Genomic DNA, 18917 nt, shown 5'->3' with positions numbered 1-18917 from the left:
AACAGTGTGAACATTGTGGGACAAACAGATAAATCCCCTAAAAGCTCAAAGTGAGTAAGAAAGATGAGAAACACCTTCCTGGAGTCTGTTGTTACTTTATTTTCTTCCCTTCTTTGGAAAAAAGGATGAAAACATCTACCAGAAGGCTCCAAACAGAACTTGACAGCACTGAGAACTCATTCGTCGCTCTTTTCTTTTTTTTTAGGTCACCTCTAATGATGACCGTCGTTATTATGGTTCCATCTCTTTTTTCTTTTTTTTGTTGCCAACCATGATTCTGTTCTCAAAGGTCGAAGATAAGCTGCAAATGTGACATTCATACAGAAAAATACAGACGGCTCGTCTTCTTTCTTGACACGTGACATGCTTGTACCTCGGAGGGCACAAATGTTGAAGGTGCCTGCGGTGAGAGGAGCTCCTCCCCTCCTGACCACAGCAGCATTCAGGAATCAGAGGGGACTTAAAAACTGAAACAATAAAAGGGGGAAACAACCAAAGGAAAAGTACAGAAATATTCTTCAAAGAGTCCTGCTGTTTGGCGGTGCAGGAGCAGGGAGGACCGTTCTCTCCTTCTCACCAGCCCAGTGCTTGATTTGGCCCAAATGTGTACGCAAATACTTGTGTGTAAACATGTTTCTGTTTTTTTTCTCTGAAGTGGATAAGAAATGGTGGGTGTGTGAGTGGGAGGAGGCTCCTCAGGAGGTGTTGGTGATGGGTTTGTATTTCTTGAGGCGGGTCCACTGTCCTGTGGAGTAGTTCATTTCGAAGACGGTGTCCACCAGCATGGTGGTGCTGCCGGTGCCGTCGGCTTTGGGAAGGACCTCGGTGTGTTCGCTCAGCTTGATCTGGATGATGTCCCCCTGCTCCGGGCACGGGTTCTCTACAGAACACAGGAGAGGACAGAAGCAGAACACAACAATCAGTTCTTAACCCTGTGGAGTCTCCAAAAGCTCCAAATAATCCAGACTTGTTGACTCCATCCAGACTAGAAAACAAAGCAGCGTGGAGCCCTACTGTAAATTTACCTCTAAAGTTCTGGCTGTAAACTCCATGAGGCCAGTTTCAGTTTGATGATGATACACCAAGTAAAACTGGAGACAAGCTCAAATATATTTAGTATAAAATGATAGAACTGGATGGAACCCTCTTATATGGTAGATTTGACACCTTTGTTCACATTTGCAACATTACATTTTTTTAGAGCATGATAGTGTTTTGAAAGTAAAAAAAAAATTCTAAATCACATTTTATGTTGGACTAAAGGACTAAAATAGACACAAAATGACTAAAAAAAGACACAAAATGACCAAAAAAGACACAAAATGACAAAAAGAGACACAAATGACCAAAAAAAAAGACACAAAATGACTTACAAAGACACAAAAATGATTTTTAAAAATGGACAAAATAGCCCAAGACTCCATAGAGTTAAACCTGGAAGTAACTCAATGAGTCCTGGGTTTCTGGTTGGAAGGCTGAAATAAGGTCTGTAGTTATCACAAGTTAGTCTGTGGTTCCACAGTTTCCTGAGAACGAGTTGGATCTTACTTTTGATAAAATGCTGCCTAAATAAATGCATCAATAACAACAAAAATACAACATTTGGAATATATAAAACAATCTGAGTGGGGAGAATCTACATTAAAAAAAATAAAACACAGATGAGACTTACATGGTGGTAACATGTCTGTCTCCTGGCGTATAAATAAATAATGAGCCTGAGATGACTGCCTTGTGAAATATTAATGTCTCTATATGGTCTATAACATATCTCTGGAGATTTAGTCATGATATTTTGTATAAACACAGTATGGATCACTGTGTTCTCTTCATTTAAACTTAAAGAGAAACAAATTTACAAATGAACTAAAGGCTTGAATTAAACATTATTATTCCTGTATTTCCTCGGTATGTTTTGTTCCAAATTGTTCCAAAATTCCCAGTAAAAATACCTGCTGGACCTCATCAGTTTGCACCAAGTGCTCACTTCTTTGCCTGTTTATTTCCTTTTGAGGATTACATCACTTTTTGTATTTGTTGTAGTTATTTGTTTTCTAAAAGCCTTTAGGGTTTGTTTTAATTTTTATCTCAGCTGCACACCTTGTTTCTTTTTAATCCTTTTGATAAATAAGATCACTATTAGCTGCTGTAACAACAACGACAGGAGTCCACATCATGTTTTTATAATACTTAAACTCATGATTGACATCCAAACAAGACCTGAAAACACTCACAATAACACAAAGACCAAACAAAACAATAATCCAAAACCTGTCTAGTACAAAAGACAGCTCAGACTAAAGTAATTAATGACCAACACGCCTCTTATAATCCATCTATAAAAGCAAGAAGCGTGTGTGTGTGTGTGTGTGTGTGTGTGTGTGTGTGTGTGTGTGTGTGTGTGAGTGTGTGTGTGTCTAGGGCAGGGGTCTCAAACTAGCGGCCCTCTTGATGATATTTTGTGGCCCTCACCTTGATATGAAAGTTTAATGTGAGTTTTATATGAATGGCACTTTTTTTTGGTAATTTTGTGTCTTGCTTTGGTAATTTTGTGTCTTTTTAAAAATAATTTAGTGTTTTTTAATAATTTTGTCTCTTTTTTAAATAATGTCTTTTTTTGTCATTTTGTGTCTTTTTAAAGTATTTTAGTGTCATTCTGGTCTTTTTTGTTATAAGTTTGTGTATTTTTTTTTAGTAATTTTGTGGATTTTTTGTCAATTTGTGAATTTTTTTTGTCATTTTGTGTCTTTAAGTATTTATTTATTTTTTTTGACATTTTGTGTCTTTTTTAAAAATAATTTTGTGTCTTTTGTGGTAATTCTGTGTATTTTTTTGATAATCTTGTGTCTTTAAGTAATTTTGTCTTTTTTTTGGTCATTTTGTGTCTTTTTTTTGTCATTTTTGAATTAATTTGTCAAAATACCATCATCATCTACGCAGGACGTGTTGCGGCATTGCACTGTGTCCCATCGGACGCCTTTTAGGGGAGCTCCGCCCCCTTTTAGGGAGCTCCGCCCCATTGTGTGATAGGTCTACACCTGGTCAGTAACACAATTCACTCTGGATTTCCACCCTGACTCATCTCATCTGGAAGTCTATTTAGCCAAGCATGTCATTTGATATGAGATACTTACATGCAATATAGTATATCAGCTAATTGGGTTCATGTTAATGTACTTCTACTGCAGCATACTGCGTAATGTGCTATCTCACGATTAGCGGCTAACGCTAACGAATACATACTTCCTACGGGCGCTGCACTAGCTACAAATAAATGAAGTTAGATCGCTCTGTACTGACCAGATGTCCTGGAAAATTTGGGACAGTCAAGAATTACGAGCAGTTCATCCGCTTCATGTCCTGGATAATTAACCCTTACAGTAACAGATGATACGAACAAGATAAAAGCAAAGTCTGTGTGCTGTAAGACATGCCTTGAGACTTGAAGGAAAAATGCTGACGACGTTAAAAATCAATAAACATTAACATGTGTGTCTCATGTGATATAAATAATAAATGACTCTGAGATAACGGCCTTGTAAAATATTCATGTATGTCTGTAAAGAACAACAGGTTCCTCCAACACTCCCTCAGACTGACTCACCAGCTAACAATTGTTCAGTTTTCTGCTCCACATATCTGGAACAAAGTCCCAGAAAACTGCAGGTCTGCTGCAGCTCTCAACTCTTTTAAATCAAGACGGAAGACTTTTCTGTTTGCTACTGTCTTTCAGTAATATTACAACTTTTATACCTTTGATGTTTAATATTTTTTTAATATATATTTTACCAGCTTGCCTTCAATTTAAAAATGTTCTATTTGAATGTACTTTCAGTCTTATTATTTTTTTTATATTTGACTGTCATGTTATACACGTCTCTTCTTAATACTTTTAATGTTTTGAGTAAACCGCTTTGAACGGCCCTGTTGTTGAAAAGTGATATACAAATAAACTTCTTGCCTACAAGGAACCAACGTTATTATAGTTCATGAAAACTAACAAAATAACGAAAACTAGAATTGAAAAAACATTTTCGTCAACTGAAATAAAAATAAAAACAAGGGTTTTTAAAAAAACGATAACTGAAACTGTATTGTGTGGTTACAAAACTAACTAAAATTATAGTGAAATTGTTCCTTTGTTCTCGTCTTTGTCAACTTTTTTCATACATAATCCAGTGTTTCTATTTCTCCAAGGCTGAGTGTGTGTTTTCCTGCTCTGTGGGCTTCCGGGAGAAACGCAAGTGAAATTACCGTAATGACACCATGTTGGCTGTAAAGAGCAACTCCTCAGCTTTCAGAAAACATTGGAATATTTCTGATAGCGTAAACCGTTTAGTTATTAAGGTAATCTGAAGTGTGCTTGCGCAAAACGTGTCGCCGGCGCACGTAAAACACTCTGTAAACTTTGGATGTTGTGTTTTCACTGTGTGCAAGTGAAAATCTTCAATTCAACCATATTACAAATCACACTTTTTTTGCAGCAGCAGCGCTGAAAATCCAGCAGCGACCTCTTTGAATTTGGCTCCCAACACATAGCCCGTTACAAAAACTAAAACTAAGCATTTTCAAAAAATAAAAACTAAGCCAAAACCAGCAAACTCACTCTAAAACAAGGTCTCAAACTCAAATGACCTGGGGGCCGCTGGAGGCAGTATCAAAATGACCAAAAAAAGACACAAAATGACTGGAAAAAAATGAAATTACTTAAGAAAAACACATATTTTCCCAAAAAAAGACACAGAATGACCAAAATAGTAATTAAAAGGGACCTTCCACACACAACATAAAGTGCCATTCATATAGAACTCACATTAAACTTTCATATCAAGGTGGGGGCCACAAAATATCTTCACGAGGGCCGCAATTGGCCCGCGGGCTGCGAGTTTGAGACCCATGCTCTAAAAACTAATTAAAACTAACTGAATTTGAAAACAAAAATTGAGAACAAAAACTAAACCCAATGAAAAATCCAAAACAATTCTAATCTTGCAAGAAACTGAGGTCATTCGTGGTATTAAGACACCTGTAATCTCTTAGGAATCTCTTGTTCCTAATGGTTCAATTCCCCAGTGAAAATACCTGCTGGTTCTCATAGTTTTCGGCACGCGTTTAAACTTCAGTGCTCATTTTCTAAAGAAAGCCGTGAGTGAAAGTTGTTTGTTTGCAGTCAGACTGGACTTAAGACTTCAGGGTGAATATGCAGAGAAGAGCTGACTTGATGCCGTGGGCTGAAACTGAAAAGTGAAAAAAAAACTAACTGCATTGTGTATTTTGAAGAGTAGCTAAATTTTATTTAAGAATATATGCAAACTGAGCTGCTGTCACCAGAATAAAGACTCTGTTTGTTGTTCTTTTTAAACTCTCTGGATTTACATCTAATCACTTCTGTAGGCTACGATTCTTGCCCCGAGTCATTAAGCAAAAAACAAACAAGACGTTTTTTTAAACAAGAGTATTATTGATGTGTTTTCATGCGTCTAGTGCAGCCACGACTGTGGGAAGGATAACAAACCTTTAAAGAGGTTTAAAATGACAATATGTCACATGGCGTTCTGATTAATGCGTCTTGTAAATCAGGTGAATGTGATTTTAACCCATTGAAGCCTGGAAAGCGTTTACGTCATTTTGTAGTATTTGTATAAGCTCTCAAATACTTTTTGAATTTCATTTCTATCTGCTACAGAGGCTGGAAAATCTATTATTTAGTAGAAGCGTTGACACTTCTGTTGAATTTCCAGAAAAACTTCAGGTTTTAGGGGCTTATTTTAAAATCGAGGTTTTACAGGAAGTTTTAGGCGTCAATGGGTTAAGAGCTCGACATCTGACATCTCGTCATGTCTGGGAGTCAAAGATGTGCATGTTAGGCCTCATGGAGCTGGTTTAACACACAGAAACTGTCTCCAGGGCTTCTGAAGAGGACGTATAACGCAGTAGTGGGAGGGATTTACAGCTGGTCGATGCTGATTGAAGCCTAAGTGTTCACCGATCAGATGAAGCGTTATCTTCTGGTGGAAACTAGAAGGACGAGTTCTAGACGTTCTCCCTCAAACCATCAATGCTCTCTGTGTGTATGTGTGTGTGTGTGTGTGTGTGTGTGTGTGTGTGTGTGTGTGTGTGTGTGTGTGTGTGTGTGTGTGTAGTCCTGCAGATCAGTTTCCACAACAAACACAGCAACACACCCACCCCCCACTCCCCCGTCCTGAAGATTATCATCAGGTCACTCTGCTCTGAACATCAGAATCACCACAAAATTCTGTTAATATAAGACTAGAACTGGATCGACCTTTCACCTGCAGTGGTTTCTTTCAAATTCTAATTATTTGTCATGCTGTAATTTGCAGATTGCAGAAGTGAACAAATGCAAAAAAAGGTGTTTCAGCATTTAACTTGTCTTGGGAGCAGAGAAATTTGTTGTGCTTGCACATTTTAACAACGTGTCAGTCACACGGTGAAGGAAAGGTGTTGGGAGAAAGATGAGATCAGCTCACTAAAGCAAGACATTTACACTAAATATAAATGAGGGTTTGCTTATTAACTAATTAAGACCAGATGCAATGTCTACATGGACATTTATATACAATTCTTCTTATATTTTATGATAATTATATTTTTTAAAAACTGCAAAAATTTTAGGGTAAAGCGATTCTCTTCAGTTTAAGCCAAGGGTTTAAGCTTTCTAATGGTTTTTATTTCATGTCTCTATCTGCTACAGAGGCTAGGAAATTAATTATTTAGGAAATGTTGCTGTGCAGTTTGTCTGGAAAACTTTAGGTGTTTTTTTTATTTATTATTTTTGGGTATTTTTCATGCTTTATTAGACAGTGACATAATAATTATAACAATAACAATTATATTTAAAATAATTGTGTGTCTTTTTGGTAATTCTGTGTCTTGTTTTGGTCATTTTGTGTCTTTTTTTTAATGATTTTGTGGTAATTCTGTGGTTTTTTTGTCATTTTGTGTCTTTAAAGTAATTTTGTGTCTTTTTTTGTCATTTTGTGTATTTTTAAAGAAATGTTGTGTCTTTTAAGTAATTAGTGTCTTTTTTTGTTCATTTTTTGCCTTTTTGTTCATTTTGTGTCTTCTTTTGGTCATTTTGATACTGCCTCCAGCGGCCCCCAGGTAATTTGAGTGTGAGACCCCTGATTTAGAGGGCTTTTTTTTTTTAGGTGGACTCAAGTCTTAATGTGTTTGTGTGTTAAAAAAAATCCCTTTATATGCATTTATTCTTTGATCAGCTAGTAGGACTCCTCCTGTACCTCTGGATCCGGCCATGAAGCCCAGGATCAGGGCCTTCTCTGGTCTGGTGACCTTGTTGGCCGTCTTGAACATCTCCTGGGCCGCGTACATCTGGTCTCTCTGAGGAGCACAAACAACGAGCAACACAGAGTTTAGAATCCATGAAACACATTTACTTAAACTGAAGAGTCTTAAGAGGAAGTTTATGGTGTCTTTCAACGAGCCTCGCGCTGCTCCTCCACCTTACCGTGAGCGACAGGTTCTTTTTGGGCTGGGGCTGCGGCGGCGTGGGGGTCGGTGTGGGGGTGGGGGTCTGAGGCGTGCTGGGAGGCTGGGTGGGGGTCTCCGGCTGGCTGGCGGTGGCGGCTGCTGGGGGCCCGTTGCTGGCGGGGGTGGAGGCTGGCGTGCTGGGGGAGGTGGGCGTGGCGGGGTTGGCCGTGTTGCTGGCGTTGTACATTGGCGTCCTCTGTTTGTACTGGCCCGGTAAGGTGGCGGTGGCGCCGGCGCCCGCTGTCGCTGACTCCTCTGGCTGGCGAGCCGACTGCAGCGTGTCGCGACCCGAACCACCAGCGTTCGCTAGAGAGGAGGAGGGTGGAGAAAAGGAATGGTGAGATCAGTGGATATACAGAAATACTTAATTTAATACCTTTTTCAATACCTTCACAATATGTTTTAATACCAACACGACACTCAGCACCTCTGTTGGAGGTAACTAATTATAAAGTAACTGATACTGTAATTTTTTTTCTTACATTTTTGCCCCAAAAGCCTAAATTTGATGCCTCTCGCACAATCTAATGCCACTATTCTATCTTAATCATTGCATATTTTAATGAATTGTTGTAAAGGAGAATAGGTGTTATTCTGTTTTATTCAAGGCATATTATTTTGACAGTCTTCTTGTAAATTCTGTGGTGGACTCTGCCAACACATCCACATGCTCTTATTTTGAAATCTACACGTTTGCTCTTATTTTGAAGGCGGGTCTAACACGTTCTTACCATAACGCTTAGTAAACACTATTTTATTACGCTTGGTACGTTTTATTTATGGCATCATATTTTGGCAGTCTTCCTGTAAATTCTGTGGTGGACTCTGCCAACACATCCACATGCTCTTATTTTGAAATCTACACGTTTGCTCTTATGTTGAAGGCGGGTCTAACACGTTTTTACCGTAACGTTTAGTAAATACAAGCACCGGGAAAACAGGTGGAGGCTGACTGGCCACAGTGTATTTTGTTCTCTTCCAGTAACTTTAGCAGGCAATCTGACCCATATACAGTCTATGGTGAAACCTCACTCAGAAACTCCAGTGATGCTAACAGAGTGCTCTCGCTGTTGCGGTTGTTATAACATCTCAAGTGTTTGACGTCCTGGCAGTTAAAAAAAATAAAACAATCCCCTATTGTGAAGTAGCGGCAGGCAGAATATAGCAGCGTCGGGCCGCCGCTAACAAATGAGTTTAGCGAAAACTTCCGAAACCTCAGCTCGCAATGTTGATGCACACAGTTTGCCGTCTGTGGCTCTGTTGCGGTCTTTTGGATGGTGCTGCTGCTGACACTTAACGGCAATTTTATATCTCATCAGATGACGTTTATTACCTTATTATAATACTTTTTAATGGCCTTATTTTTGGCTCATTTCATTTGCTACCTTTTAAAAACCCTGCAGCAACCCTGGAGATGGGAAGTTTTCTAAGCCTCCTTGAACTAATAAGTGTATAAAGAGGTCTGGATTGAAAAGAAAAGCTTTGTTAAAGTAAACAATAGGAGAGTTTTTGTCTGGTCTCACCTGGCTGGGCTTCGGAGCTGGGAATGTAAGAGGAGGAGGGAACCATGCTGGGTGTGGCTGGTAGGTAGCTGGTCGAGGGCAGAGGATTCTCGTTTAAAGCCCCCAGTTTCTGGAAGAAAAAAACGACAGCAGCATTTGTGAGCCAGAGACAGAGAGGGGGAAGGGAGGCGGTAATATGAGACGAAACAGGAGAAGTCCAGACTGGTTGAGTGATCGGGGGTCTGTACCTGTGCTGAAACGAGGCCTGCAGCGTAGTCGGGGGTGGTGTTTTCCACCACTGCTGCTGCTGCTTCTTCTTTGGCTGCTTTCTCCCCGGCCTCCGTTTCTACAACAGAGAGAAAACAAACCATAAATACGGACTAATAGGTTTAAGATGTAGCTCGACAACATGAGCTGACGGAGGGCTGGAAATAATAGAATTACCCAAAGTCTTTCTTCTCCTCTTCGCTTCTCTTCCAGCTCCGACCATATCCAGCTCTGAAATATCTAACAGCTGGAAAGGAGGGAAAAAAGCCAACAAATTATGTAAAAACTAGGCAACATAACAATTACAAAACTGGTGATTGTGAGGGGAAATAACGTGTTAGAGAAAAGCATTGAGGAAACCTTTAAAATGAAATGATCCGACTCCAAAAGTAACCTCTCACTATTCCCCACAGACAATTCTCAGAGGAGAGGCACAACATATACCCTTTTAATTTACTCTATGAGAAAAAAACAGCCCACACATTTCAACCCGTCATTGATTACTTTGATTTCCTATTAGATACACATTCATGTTATGATAACGTCATGATTAAAACAATACAGCGAGACCTTGTCTCCTGCTTTCAGGCTGGATTTAAAAAATCTCCCTTTTAAAATCAATAAAGCGGACCGAATCCCCTGTTTTCGGGCTGGACTTTAGGTCCTCCTTTTAAAATTTATACAGCAGACCGGATCCCCCGTTTTCGAGCTGGACTTGCCCAGTCCCTTTTTAAATAAGTCAATAAATAAACATAAATTCCTTGACGTATTGTAATAAAATGTAAAAACTAAGAACTTGGACGTCTCCTGCTCATCATTCCCCATTAATCGATCTGCGCAGAGAATTGGTAAGAGGATTTACTTTTGGAGTCAGATAATTCAATTTTAAAAGGTTTCCTCAATGCATTTCTCTAACACATGCAAACAGCATTTGTTTCTGGTAAATCTGACCGTACCTTGACCCCCCTCTCCTTCCGCAGGGGCGTCCGTGCAGGGGCGATAGGCGTGCGGTTACTGGGAGGGCTGAACATACTGGGGGCAGTGGGGCTGCGGAACGGGGCCTTGGGAATCCCCTTGAGAGGAGCTGTGATGCAAATATTTACACATCAGCAAAAGTGAACTTTTAACTAATAAAAATGAATGTTATGATGGTACTTATTAAAAGCACTGAAAGAGCAGACGTGTGGGTGACTTTACTGAGCTTCAACTCACTCGTAGTGTCAATCTTTTTGACCAATCCCCTCCCTTTGGCGTGAAAAGGCACTCCGGCTGTCTTTTTCAGCTGTTGGGCTGTCTCTGTGGCTAAAGTGGAAGAAAAAAAAGTATACAACAGAATGAAAAAATGCCCAGTTTCAGATTGTAATATGTCCACTTGGACTTTACAAGCCAGAAGGAAAAAAAAAACACATTTCTGGGACAGTAAAACTGTGGACAAACAATCAACAAATACACTATTTGATCTTGTACACAATTGTAAAAAAAAAAGAATCCAACAAATATAAAAAGAAAAGCAAGCCACAGAAGAAAAAAATAACAATGAAAAGATGACTGAAAATGCACCATTTACAGTAGAAAGAAACTACAAACATCATTAGAAATGTAACTTATTTTTTTATGATTCATGTCATTATAACTGTGCTATTCTGCACAAAAGACATCTTTGTACGTACAAGGCCACAGTGAATAAAATGTAAAAAGAGCAAAGAACGCCCTGAAACAGCTTGTTGGGGTTGAATGGGGTTAAAATACTACTCCACTACTAGCAGTGGGCATCAGCTGAAGTTTAACTTACATTTCTGCAGCAGCTCTGCTCTGAGAGTTGCACTCTTGGGCTTCCTCTTCAGCTGGAAATGTTTAACGGGGGGCGTAAGGGGTCCGACCAGAGTGGTTAATGCACTCTTGTTCAGGTACTGGCACTCCAGAGGAAGCATGGCCGACGCCTCGCACTCGCCCACTGGGGAGGAAAGGAGAAGGAAGAAATGAATGCAGGACAGTGGAACTTTCTCTGTGGTGGCTTTAACCATCCAACACCCACTTCACAACCTGACATGCCCGTGATCAGGCAAAGTTCAATGTGACAAAAATCCTCTTTTTTTGGTAATTTTGTGTCTTTTTTTTGGTGATGATTTCAAAGTTCTGGAAAAGTCCCATGTTCCAACGTTCAATTATATAATTTGAATAAACAGAACATGAATAAAACTTTCATACATTAACTCCTCTGTGAACACAATGCCTGCCTGAGTCACATCACATTTATTTTTATTGGCAATGGTGATTATTTAACAACAACAACTCCCATGATCCCCTGCTGCTTCACAACATACAGTAAGTCCTTCTTTTCTTATTGTTTGGATTGAGAGACTCCTAGTGGCAAAAGTTACATACTAAGCAAGGACTCAAAAACATATTTAGGAGAACAAATAATGTCACATCAAGGATTTACATTACCAACCTTTCCTACTGTATGTAATGCATTTTAAAAACATTTCAACAGCTGGTGTCTGTGTCATCTAAATGAAACAACTTAAAACAACAGATACTGAAAAAACCTAAATGCCTAAAAAACCTTGAGCACAGATATTTGACTTCTGTCCAATTAAACCTATAAAGTCCAGAAGATTTTGGTTCAAATTTGTCAACTTGTTATGCATTAATTTCTGTCTCTGTTTAGCATCTTTCAGTCTGTCCTTACATCACATGCATGGCTCCTTTTTCTCCACACAAACTTGGCTATCAGTCAGATTTTTCATTTTATTTTAATTAAAAGTATAAAGCTGCCAGGAACCCAAAATACAAACAAAAGACACAGGTGTCTATGGAAATGTACCATTTTTTAAAACCATTAATACACACAAAAACAGCAGAAATAATAATAAATAATAAAACTACAAAACAGTCTATTTGCATGTAAATTAAAAGGAGTAATAGTTTTCATTGTAGAAAGAAAATTCACATTTTAAGAATGGTCTAGAAACATAAATGTCACACTGAAAGCTCCTATGATGAACTTTCAACTGGCTTTCTCTGCTTGTCTACATATCATATATAAATAAAGTTATTACTGTAAATAAAACATATGTATTTCCAGCTTCAACTCCAGAGGGTTAAGACACACCTCAGTCAGTACAAAGGAATCTACATTAAGCCGAGAATCTTCATAAATATTTCAGATATAAATCTTTTATAAAGTCTCTGTTTCATTAGAGTTCACTGAGCTCGGCTTCCTGTGCACTGTGAGTTATGCAGGTTTCATATATTGGTGTCATAACCAGTAAAGGTTATCAATTCCCACACTTATCAGCCAACATTGTTCACGACTACACGCCACTTTGTATGTTAACCAACCATTGTTTGGAAGAACTTTCACCAATAGTACTGTGTGAGAGCATCAATTGCATGCCGTTAAAACCACTTAAATATATGCCCACCTGGCACAAAACTATACCACCTTGTTCACTAGTACAATATTGAACTCCTCCTGACGTGAAAAGGTTTGATGAAACTGCAGGAACAACCTGACTTACATGGAAAAAGTCTGCTCACACCTGATGCTGAAAACACGTTATTCCTTTTTAAGAGCTCGACTCGGCTGAGTCATAGAGCAGTCATGGTGTGTTGTCATGTTCAGTTTTTAACCTGTGGATTACATCAGGGATGGGCAACTTAAATGCTGGAGGGGGCCACAGTTTTTCATTTCACTTAACCAGATATGATGAAACTGCAATGTTAACTATGTTTACAGTGCAGTAACTTAACATATTTCATACTCAAATGCATGTAGAACAGTATAAATAGGAATACAAAAGGTTTGAAGCAAATAAAAAAATAACCACTTACTGTGATTTCTTTTTTTTCAGTGCAAGAACAGCAGACCAACATTAATAGCAAGAAGAAATTTTGTGCATTTTTAAACTGCACTTTTAAGATTTCATGTTTTAGGTCATCTTGTGTCTTTTTTTTTGATGATGTCATCACTCTAGCCTTTCCATAGGGCAACATTTGGGGGATTTTTTGGGCGTGTTTTTGTCTTTTTTGGGGTTCATTTTGTGTCTTTCTTTGCTCATTTTGTGTCTTTTTTTGCTCATTTTGTGTCTATTTCTTTCCAGTACAGTAACTTAACATATTTCATGCTTAAATGAATGTATAACAGTATAGATAGGAATACAAAAGGTTTGAAGCAAATAAAAAATAACCATTTTTTCACTGCACCTTTAAGATTTCATGCTCAAATGCATGTAGTTGTACTGAGGGCCACTTCAAGTGAGGGTGAGGGCCGTATGCGGCCCCGTGGCCTCCAGTTGCCCATCCCTGGATTAAATAGTCAGTGAGGTTCCAGCACAGACACAATCACGCCTTCTTTACCTTTCTCCCGAAGCTCTCCGAGAATATCCTGCACATTTGGATTCTGCTCCTCCAGGTCCAGGTTGAGAGAGCCGGTCTCTGGGAAGGACTTGAGGATGTCTGCAACCATCAGCACCCAGGGCTCCGAATCCACCGTAGCCAGCTGAATGATCTCCGACAGGGCCTCCTTCATCTGGAGAGAGAGGAAGATGAGGTTAGTGAAACCAAGAAAAGATAAACAGGTGATTGTATTGAAGCCAGTCTAAGTTCTGTCTGTGAAGATTATAAGGACATACTTTATTTAACTAAATATATTTCACTTTTAAATGAATGAACAATATAGCCATAATGAGGCACAATTCATTGTTTTGTGTTAAACTAATATTTTCTGTATTTTTAAACATATTTTTGATTCACAAATTCATTACTGTAATGCATCCAGACAAAAATGTCATGGTCTCCTCACACCAATATACAATAAATATTTAATAAGCTTTATAAAAATAAATAATTTGTTTAAAAATTAAATTTGCTTAAAAATGTATAAATTAACAGAATATAATCAAACATAAGGGGTTTTAACAATGTATAAAGAACAAAATCTGAATGAAATTTGATGAGAAAAATGGTTAAATGTTACAGTAATGATAGAATTGTTTGAATTAAAATGTGTACATTTTAATAAAATACATTTTGGTGATACCAGCTACCCTTGAGCATGTTTAAGTGCTTGCCACAGAAAAAAAAAACTTTTTTTATTTTATTTAAAAATGTGTTACAGTAATGAATTTTGCTCATAGTGTCTCTAAAAATGTCGGAAAATACCTTCAATTATTTTAAATAGATTATAAATTCATATTTAACAGTGACTTTAGATTGTATAGGTTATAAAGGGTCAAAGAAAATATGTTTTCAGTGCTCTTGGATTTTTGCTATGAGCTGTACCATGTTCATGAGAATCACCCAAACGCTGCCTGAGAAGTTCATGATCACAGATTTACTGATTAACCAAGCTATAAAAGTAACAAGTAGCAAATGTCCATAAGAAGCCAAAAGTTCTGTTTTAATTTGCTTATGTTGTCCTACCAACAGCTAGAATATCAAATTATTAATTAACAATAACAAATGATTAAAAGCTCCGCACATTTAAGAAGCAAAACTCGTCTTTGTTCATTTAAATCTTGTTACTGAGTTCATACTGTGTAAATCTATTAGAGGCCAAACCACCTTAATTCACTCACTGATTACAAAGACGTTCACTGTCAACTTGTGGTGAGATGATGGAACAGGATCTGTCAACTTCTTATTCAATGCATGCAGCTTGTTGACATTTACACTGTTGACATAAAGCCAGTTAAGTGGACAGGATAGTTCAGAGTAAAGTGCAATATTTACAACTGGAACAACCCCACTGGCTATCACCATTTGAAGCAAGAACAACTAGAAGTAGTCACCTTTCCTCTCATTTTCTTGGACTGAAAAAGTACAAGAGAGCCACCTGCTGACTCTAAAAGAAATACTTCACTTACTTTACAAAATACTGCGCTGTCCTTATGTCACAAAATATGTACATATACTACATTTCTACAGCTAAATGAAATTCTGCTGTACCTGATTTGAGTATTTTAGGGCCAATTTTGACGAGAGAATTTGTGTGCATGTCTTTGATAATCAACCCTAAATTTAGAAATACTTGATTCTGTTTCTTGTAATTTCTGTAGATAAAGCCATATTCTTATCATATTTAGGCTTTGTGACCAGGGGCCTCTGTGTGTGTGTGTATATATATATATATATATATATATATATATATATATACATATAGATCTATATATATGTATGTATATGTATATATATATAAAGAAAAACTAAATTATAAACCCTAACGGTCTGAGTTTTAAAAGAAATGTCTTCAGATTTCTTTCTTCACTGAAGGTCATTCAAAATTTGTGGGCACATATGGGTTGGAGCAGCTACAACACAATAATCTATCAGCAATACTGAAAAAAAATACACAACTCTCTGACATTGAGATACTTATGACACAAGATAAAAATTTAACTGTAGCTATGCTGAGGGAAATTACTGTTGTTTACATACATTTTCTCCCAGCACTAATGTACTTTAAGGACCTTTTGCGTGAAATGGAGTATCTTTAATTTGATGCATTGTTACATTTACACCTGTGAAACAGAGGTGGAGAGGAGGACAGTGAACAAATAGTGATCCATCATGGATAACCTGGACCGCCCTCTGCATCTCCTCCTGCAGGGACAGCGGAGTCTTTCACACTCATTCAGCTCTGTTGTTGCTAGTTGTTGCTGTACCTAACGATTATATTCATTATCGATTAATCTGTAGATTATTCAGGAGTCCAGTTGCCCATCCCTGGTATATGTTACAAAGCATGGGTCTCAAACTTGCGGCCCGCGGGCCAATTTCGGCCCTCCTGACGATATTTTGTGGCCCCCACCTTGGTATGAAAGTTTAATGTGAATTTTATATGAATGGCACTTTACAGTGTTGTGTGTGGAAGGTCCCTTTATTTACTTTTTTGGTAATTGTGTGTCTTTTTAAATAATTTTGTGTCTTTCTTAAATAAGTTTGTGTCTTTTTTTGGTAATTGTGTCTTTTTTGGTAATTTAGTGTCTTTTTAAAAACTTGTGTCTCTTTTCGGTCATTTCGTGCCGTATTTTAGTAATTTTGTGTCTTTCTTTGGTCATTTTGATAGGGGTCAAAGAAAATATGTATTCAATGCTCTTGGATTTTTGCTATGAGCTGCACCATGTTCATGAGAATCACCCATTATCTATATTATGCATATTGCTATAACACAAAAATGTCCCCTTGTGGATCAATAAAGTATGTCTATTTTACCTAAATAAAACACCTTAATACTTCTTCCCACCACTAGGAAGGCTGCATAGTTTATTATATTTGAACGAGCAGCGACTAATAAGAGCTCAAATCAGATACTTTAGCAGAGGTAGTTCTCTTGTGTGTGTGTGTGTGTGTGTGTGTGTGTGTGTGTGTGTGTGTGTGTGTGTGTGTGTGTGTGGCAAACAGTGTGGTGAATATGCATGATTATGATGACGGCTGTGTAACGTTTAAGGCGGCTAAACTGGTGATATGTGGGTCTGGATGCTGGTACCTCCTCCAGCCCAGTGAGCTGCTGCTGAGCCCATCCCACCATAATGTCTGTCTGTCTAGAGCCGCTAGGCTGAAGCTTCCCGCTGCTGCTGCTCCACAGCTTCTAAAAAAAACGCTTTCAAGTGTCGACGAGAGTTAATTGAGTTTGGTGGTGTAGCTAGTTAACTTCAACATACCTGTGTAGGTGTTTTTCTCCGGTAAAAGCGTCAGAATAACAGCAGCTGTCTGTTTCTTCCTTTAGCCGTCATTAACCGTTTCTTCCTTTAGCCGTTATTAACCATTGGTAGCTGTTTCTTCCTTTAGCCGTTATTAACCGTTGGTAACTGTTTCTTCCTTTAGCCGTTATTAACCGTTGATAACAACTAGACAGCACGCGGACGCTAAGTGTTGGATTTAAAAGCGCGTTTAGCCGTTATTAACCGTTGATACTAACTAGACAGCACGCGACGCTAAGTGTTGGGTTTAAACGCGGGTTTATGCGTTTAATAGCTGTCTGAAACACTAACAGGGAGAATTATGGTTTAATTTAGAGTAGCCAGTCGGAGACTGAGCTCGTTTCTCAGCGGTTATAGTGAAGTTAGTGCCCTCCTCTAGCGGTGAGGCTAACGGGGAGCTAACGCTCACCGACCCACCTCGTCCACGGTCCGCCGGGGCAGATGCAGCATCCCGAGCAGCAGCTTCAGCTTCACCGGCGGCGATAAACTGGAGAAACACAGGCGAATGTTGTCGATGACGGACACGGTGAGGAGAGAGGCGATGCTCGGCGGCGTCCACAGCTCGTCCGTGGAGCCCAGTTTGTTGTGAAGCCACAGGCCGGTGTCGCTGTCCTTCATCGACGCCATCTTGGAAAAAGAAGTGTTTTGAGTTCGGGCATTTTAACAGGCTACCTAAGAAAACAGTCAGGACCCCGCCCACACTGACACCATACATACACATATACATTGCTAATTCAAATATGTTGATCTCCACCTAAATTGTCCCTTTGTGACTCCCATACTGAGACTATTACCCATCTGTTTTGGAAATGTAAATATACCCGTAAACTGGCAAGATATTTGCAGATTTATTTTAGATAATATCACCTGTGACTTCAAGCTCCTCTTGCAAGATGTACTTTTTGGTTTTAAAATGAGTAACATTTCAGTTGAAAAAGAATATTAATAATTACTAATTATTAATTAATCTAATTATAATCCTTGCAAAGTTTTACATCCATAAATGTAAATTTGCCAGAGTGAAACCTTTCTTTTGTGTTTTTATGAAAGAACTGGAGATGTAAAACAAGAAAGCTATAAAACTGAGATTATGCTCCCACTTCACTATTTTTGACTCAATTTAATTTGTCTTTGCCTGTGACCCCTGGCAATTTTTATTTTTTATATAAATATATTTTTAAAAATTATTATTATTATTTTACTACTATTGTTATTATGCTCATTTTCTATTTATGTATTTATTTCGTATTATTTAGATGTTTCTCAAATAGTATTAATGTAATGTTTAACCTGCTACTTCTGTTACTGCACTACTGCTGTATATGTTCAAGAAATGAATGTGAAAAAAATAAATAAATAAAGGGAACACTTAAACAACACAATGTAACTCCAAGTCAATCACACTTCTGTGAAATCAAACTGTCCAGTTAAGAAGCAACACTGGTTGACAATCAATCTCACATGCTGTTGTGCAAATGGAATAGACAACAGGTGGAAATTATATCCTCTTCATAGGGTAACATTGGGGGGGATTATTTGGCGTGTTTTTGTCTTTGTGTCTTTTTTTGTTCATTTTGTGTCTTTTCTGGTCATTTTGTGTCTATTTGTTCATTTTGTGTGTTCATTTTGACTCTTTTTTGTCATGTTGTGGTTTTTTTTGTTCATTTTGTGTCTTTTTTGGTCATTTTTGTGTCTTTTTTGGTCATTTTGTGTCTATTTGTTTACAGTGCAGTAACTTAACATATGTCATGCTCAAATGCATGTATAACAGTATAATAGGAAGTATAAATGGAATAGACAACAGGTGGAAATTATAGGCAATTAGCAAGACACCCCCAATAAAGTTTGAGTGTGACTCCAAATCCAGACCTCCATGGGTTAATAAATTTGATTTCCATTGATCATTTTTTTGTGATTTTGTTGTCAGCAC

At 38.1% G+C, this 18917-nt stretch overlaps 1 protein-coding gene across 1 annotated transcript; it reads right to left on the bottom strand.

Moving 5' to 3' along the window:
* Nucleotides 1-183: 183 nt before the first annotated feature.
* On the bottom strand, nt 184-17753 carry nelfa (negative elongation factor complex member A). Its single transcript, XM_059354600.1, has 11 exons — nt 17405-17753; nt 13644-13815; nt 11074-11235; nt 10494-10583; nt 10238-10365; nt 9459-9528; nt 9263-9360; nt 9036-9144; nt 7490-7818; nt 7263-7362; nt 184-880 (listed from the first exon to the last, which is right to left on the bottom strand). The coding sequence occupies exons 1-11, from the start codon at nt 17612-17614 to the stop codon at nt 696-698; spliced, it is 1653 nt and encodes a 550-aa protein (XP_059210583.1). The 5' UTR covers nt 17615-17753; the 3' UTR covers nt 184-695.
* Nucleotides 17754-18917: the final 1164 nt, after the last annotated feature.

Source organism: Centropristis striata, chromosome 17, assembly GCF_030273125.1.
Source record: "Centropristis striata isolate RG_2023a ecotype Rhode Island chromosome 17, C.striata_1.0, whole genome shotgun sequence".
Taxonomy (NCBI): domain Eukaryota; kingdom Metazoa; phylum Chordata; class Actinopteri; order Perciformes; family Serranidae; genus Centropristis; species Centropristis striata.
This window is presented reverse-complemented; position numbering and strand designations above follow the sequence as displayed.

Coding starts and splice junctions, on each gene's coding strand:
- nelfa (XM_059354600.1), bottom strand. CDS start 17,614: ATGGCGTCGATGAAGGACAGCGACACCGGCCTGTGGCTTCACAACAAA. Junction 13,816..17,404: donor CCCGGCGGACCGTGGACGAG/GTGGGTCGGTGA, acceptor CTCTCTCTCCAG/ATGAAGGAGGCCCTGTCGGA. Junction 11,236..13,643: donor CGGAGAGCTTCGGGAGAAAG/GTAAAGAAGGCG, acceptor TTTCCTCCCCAG/TGGGCGAGTGCGAGGCGTCG.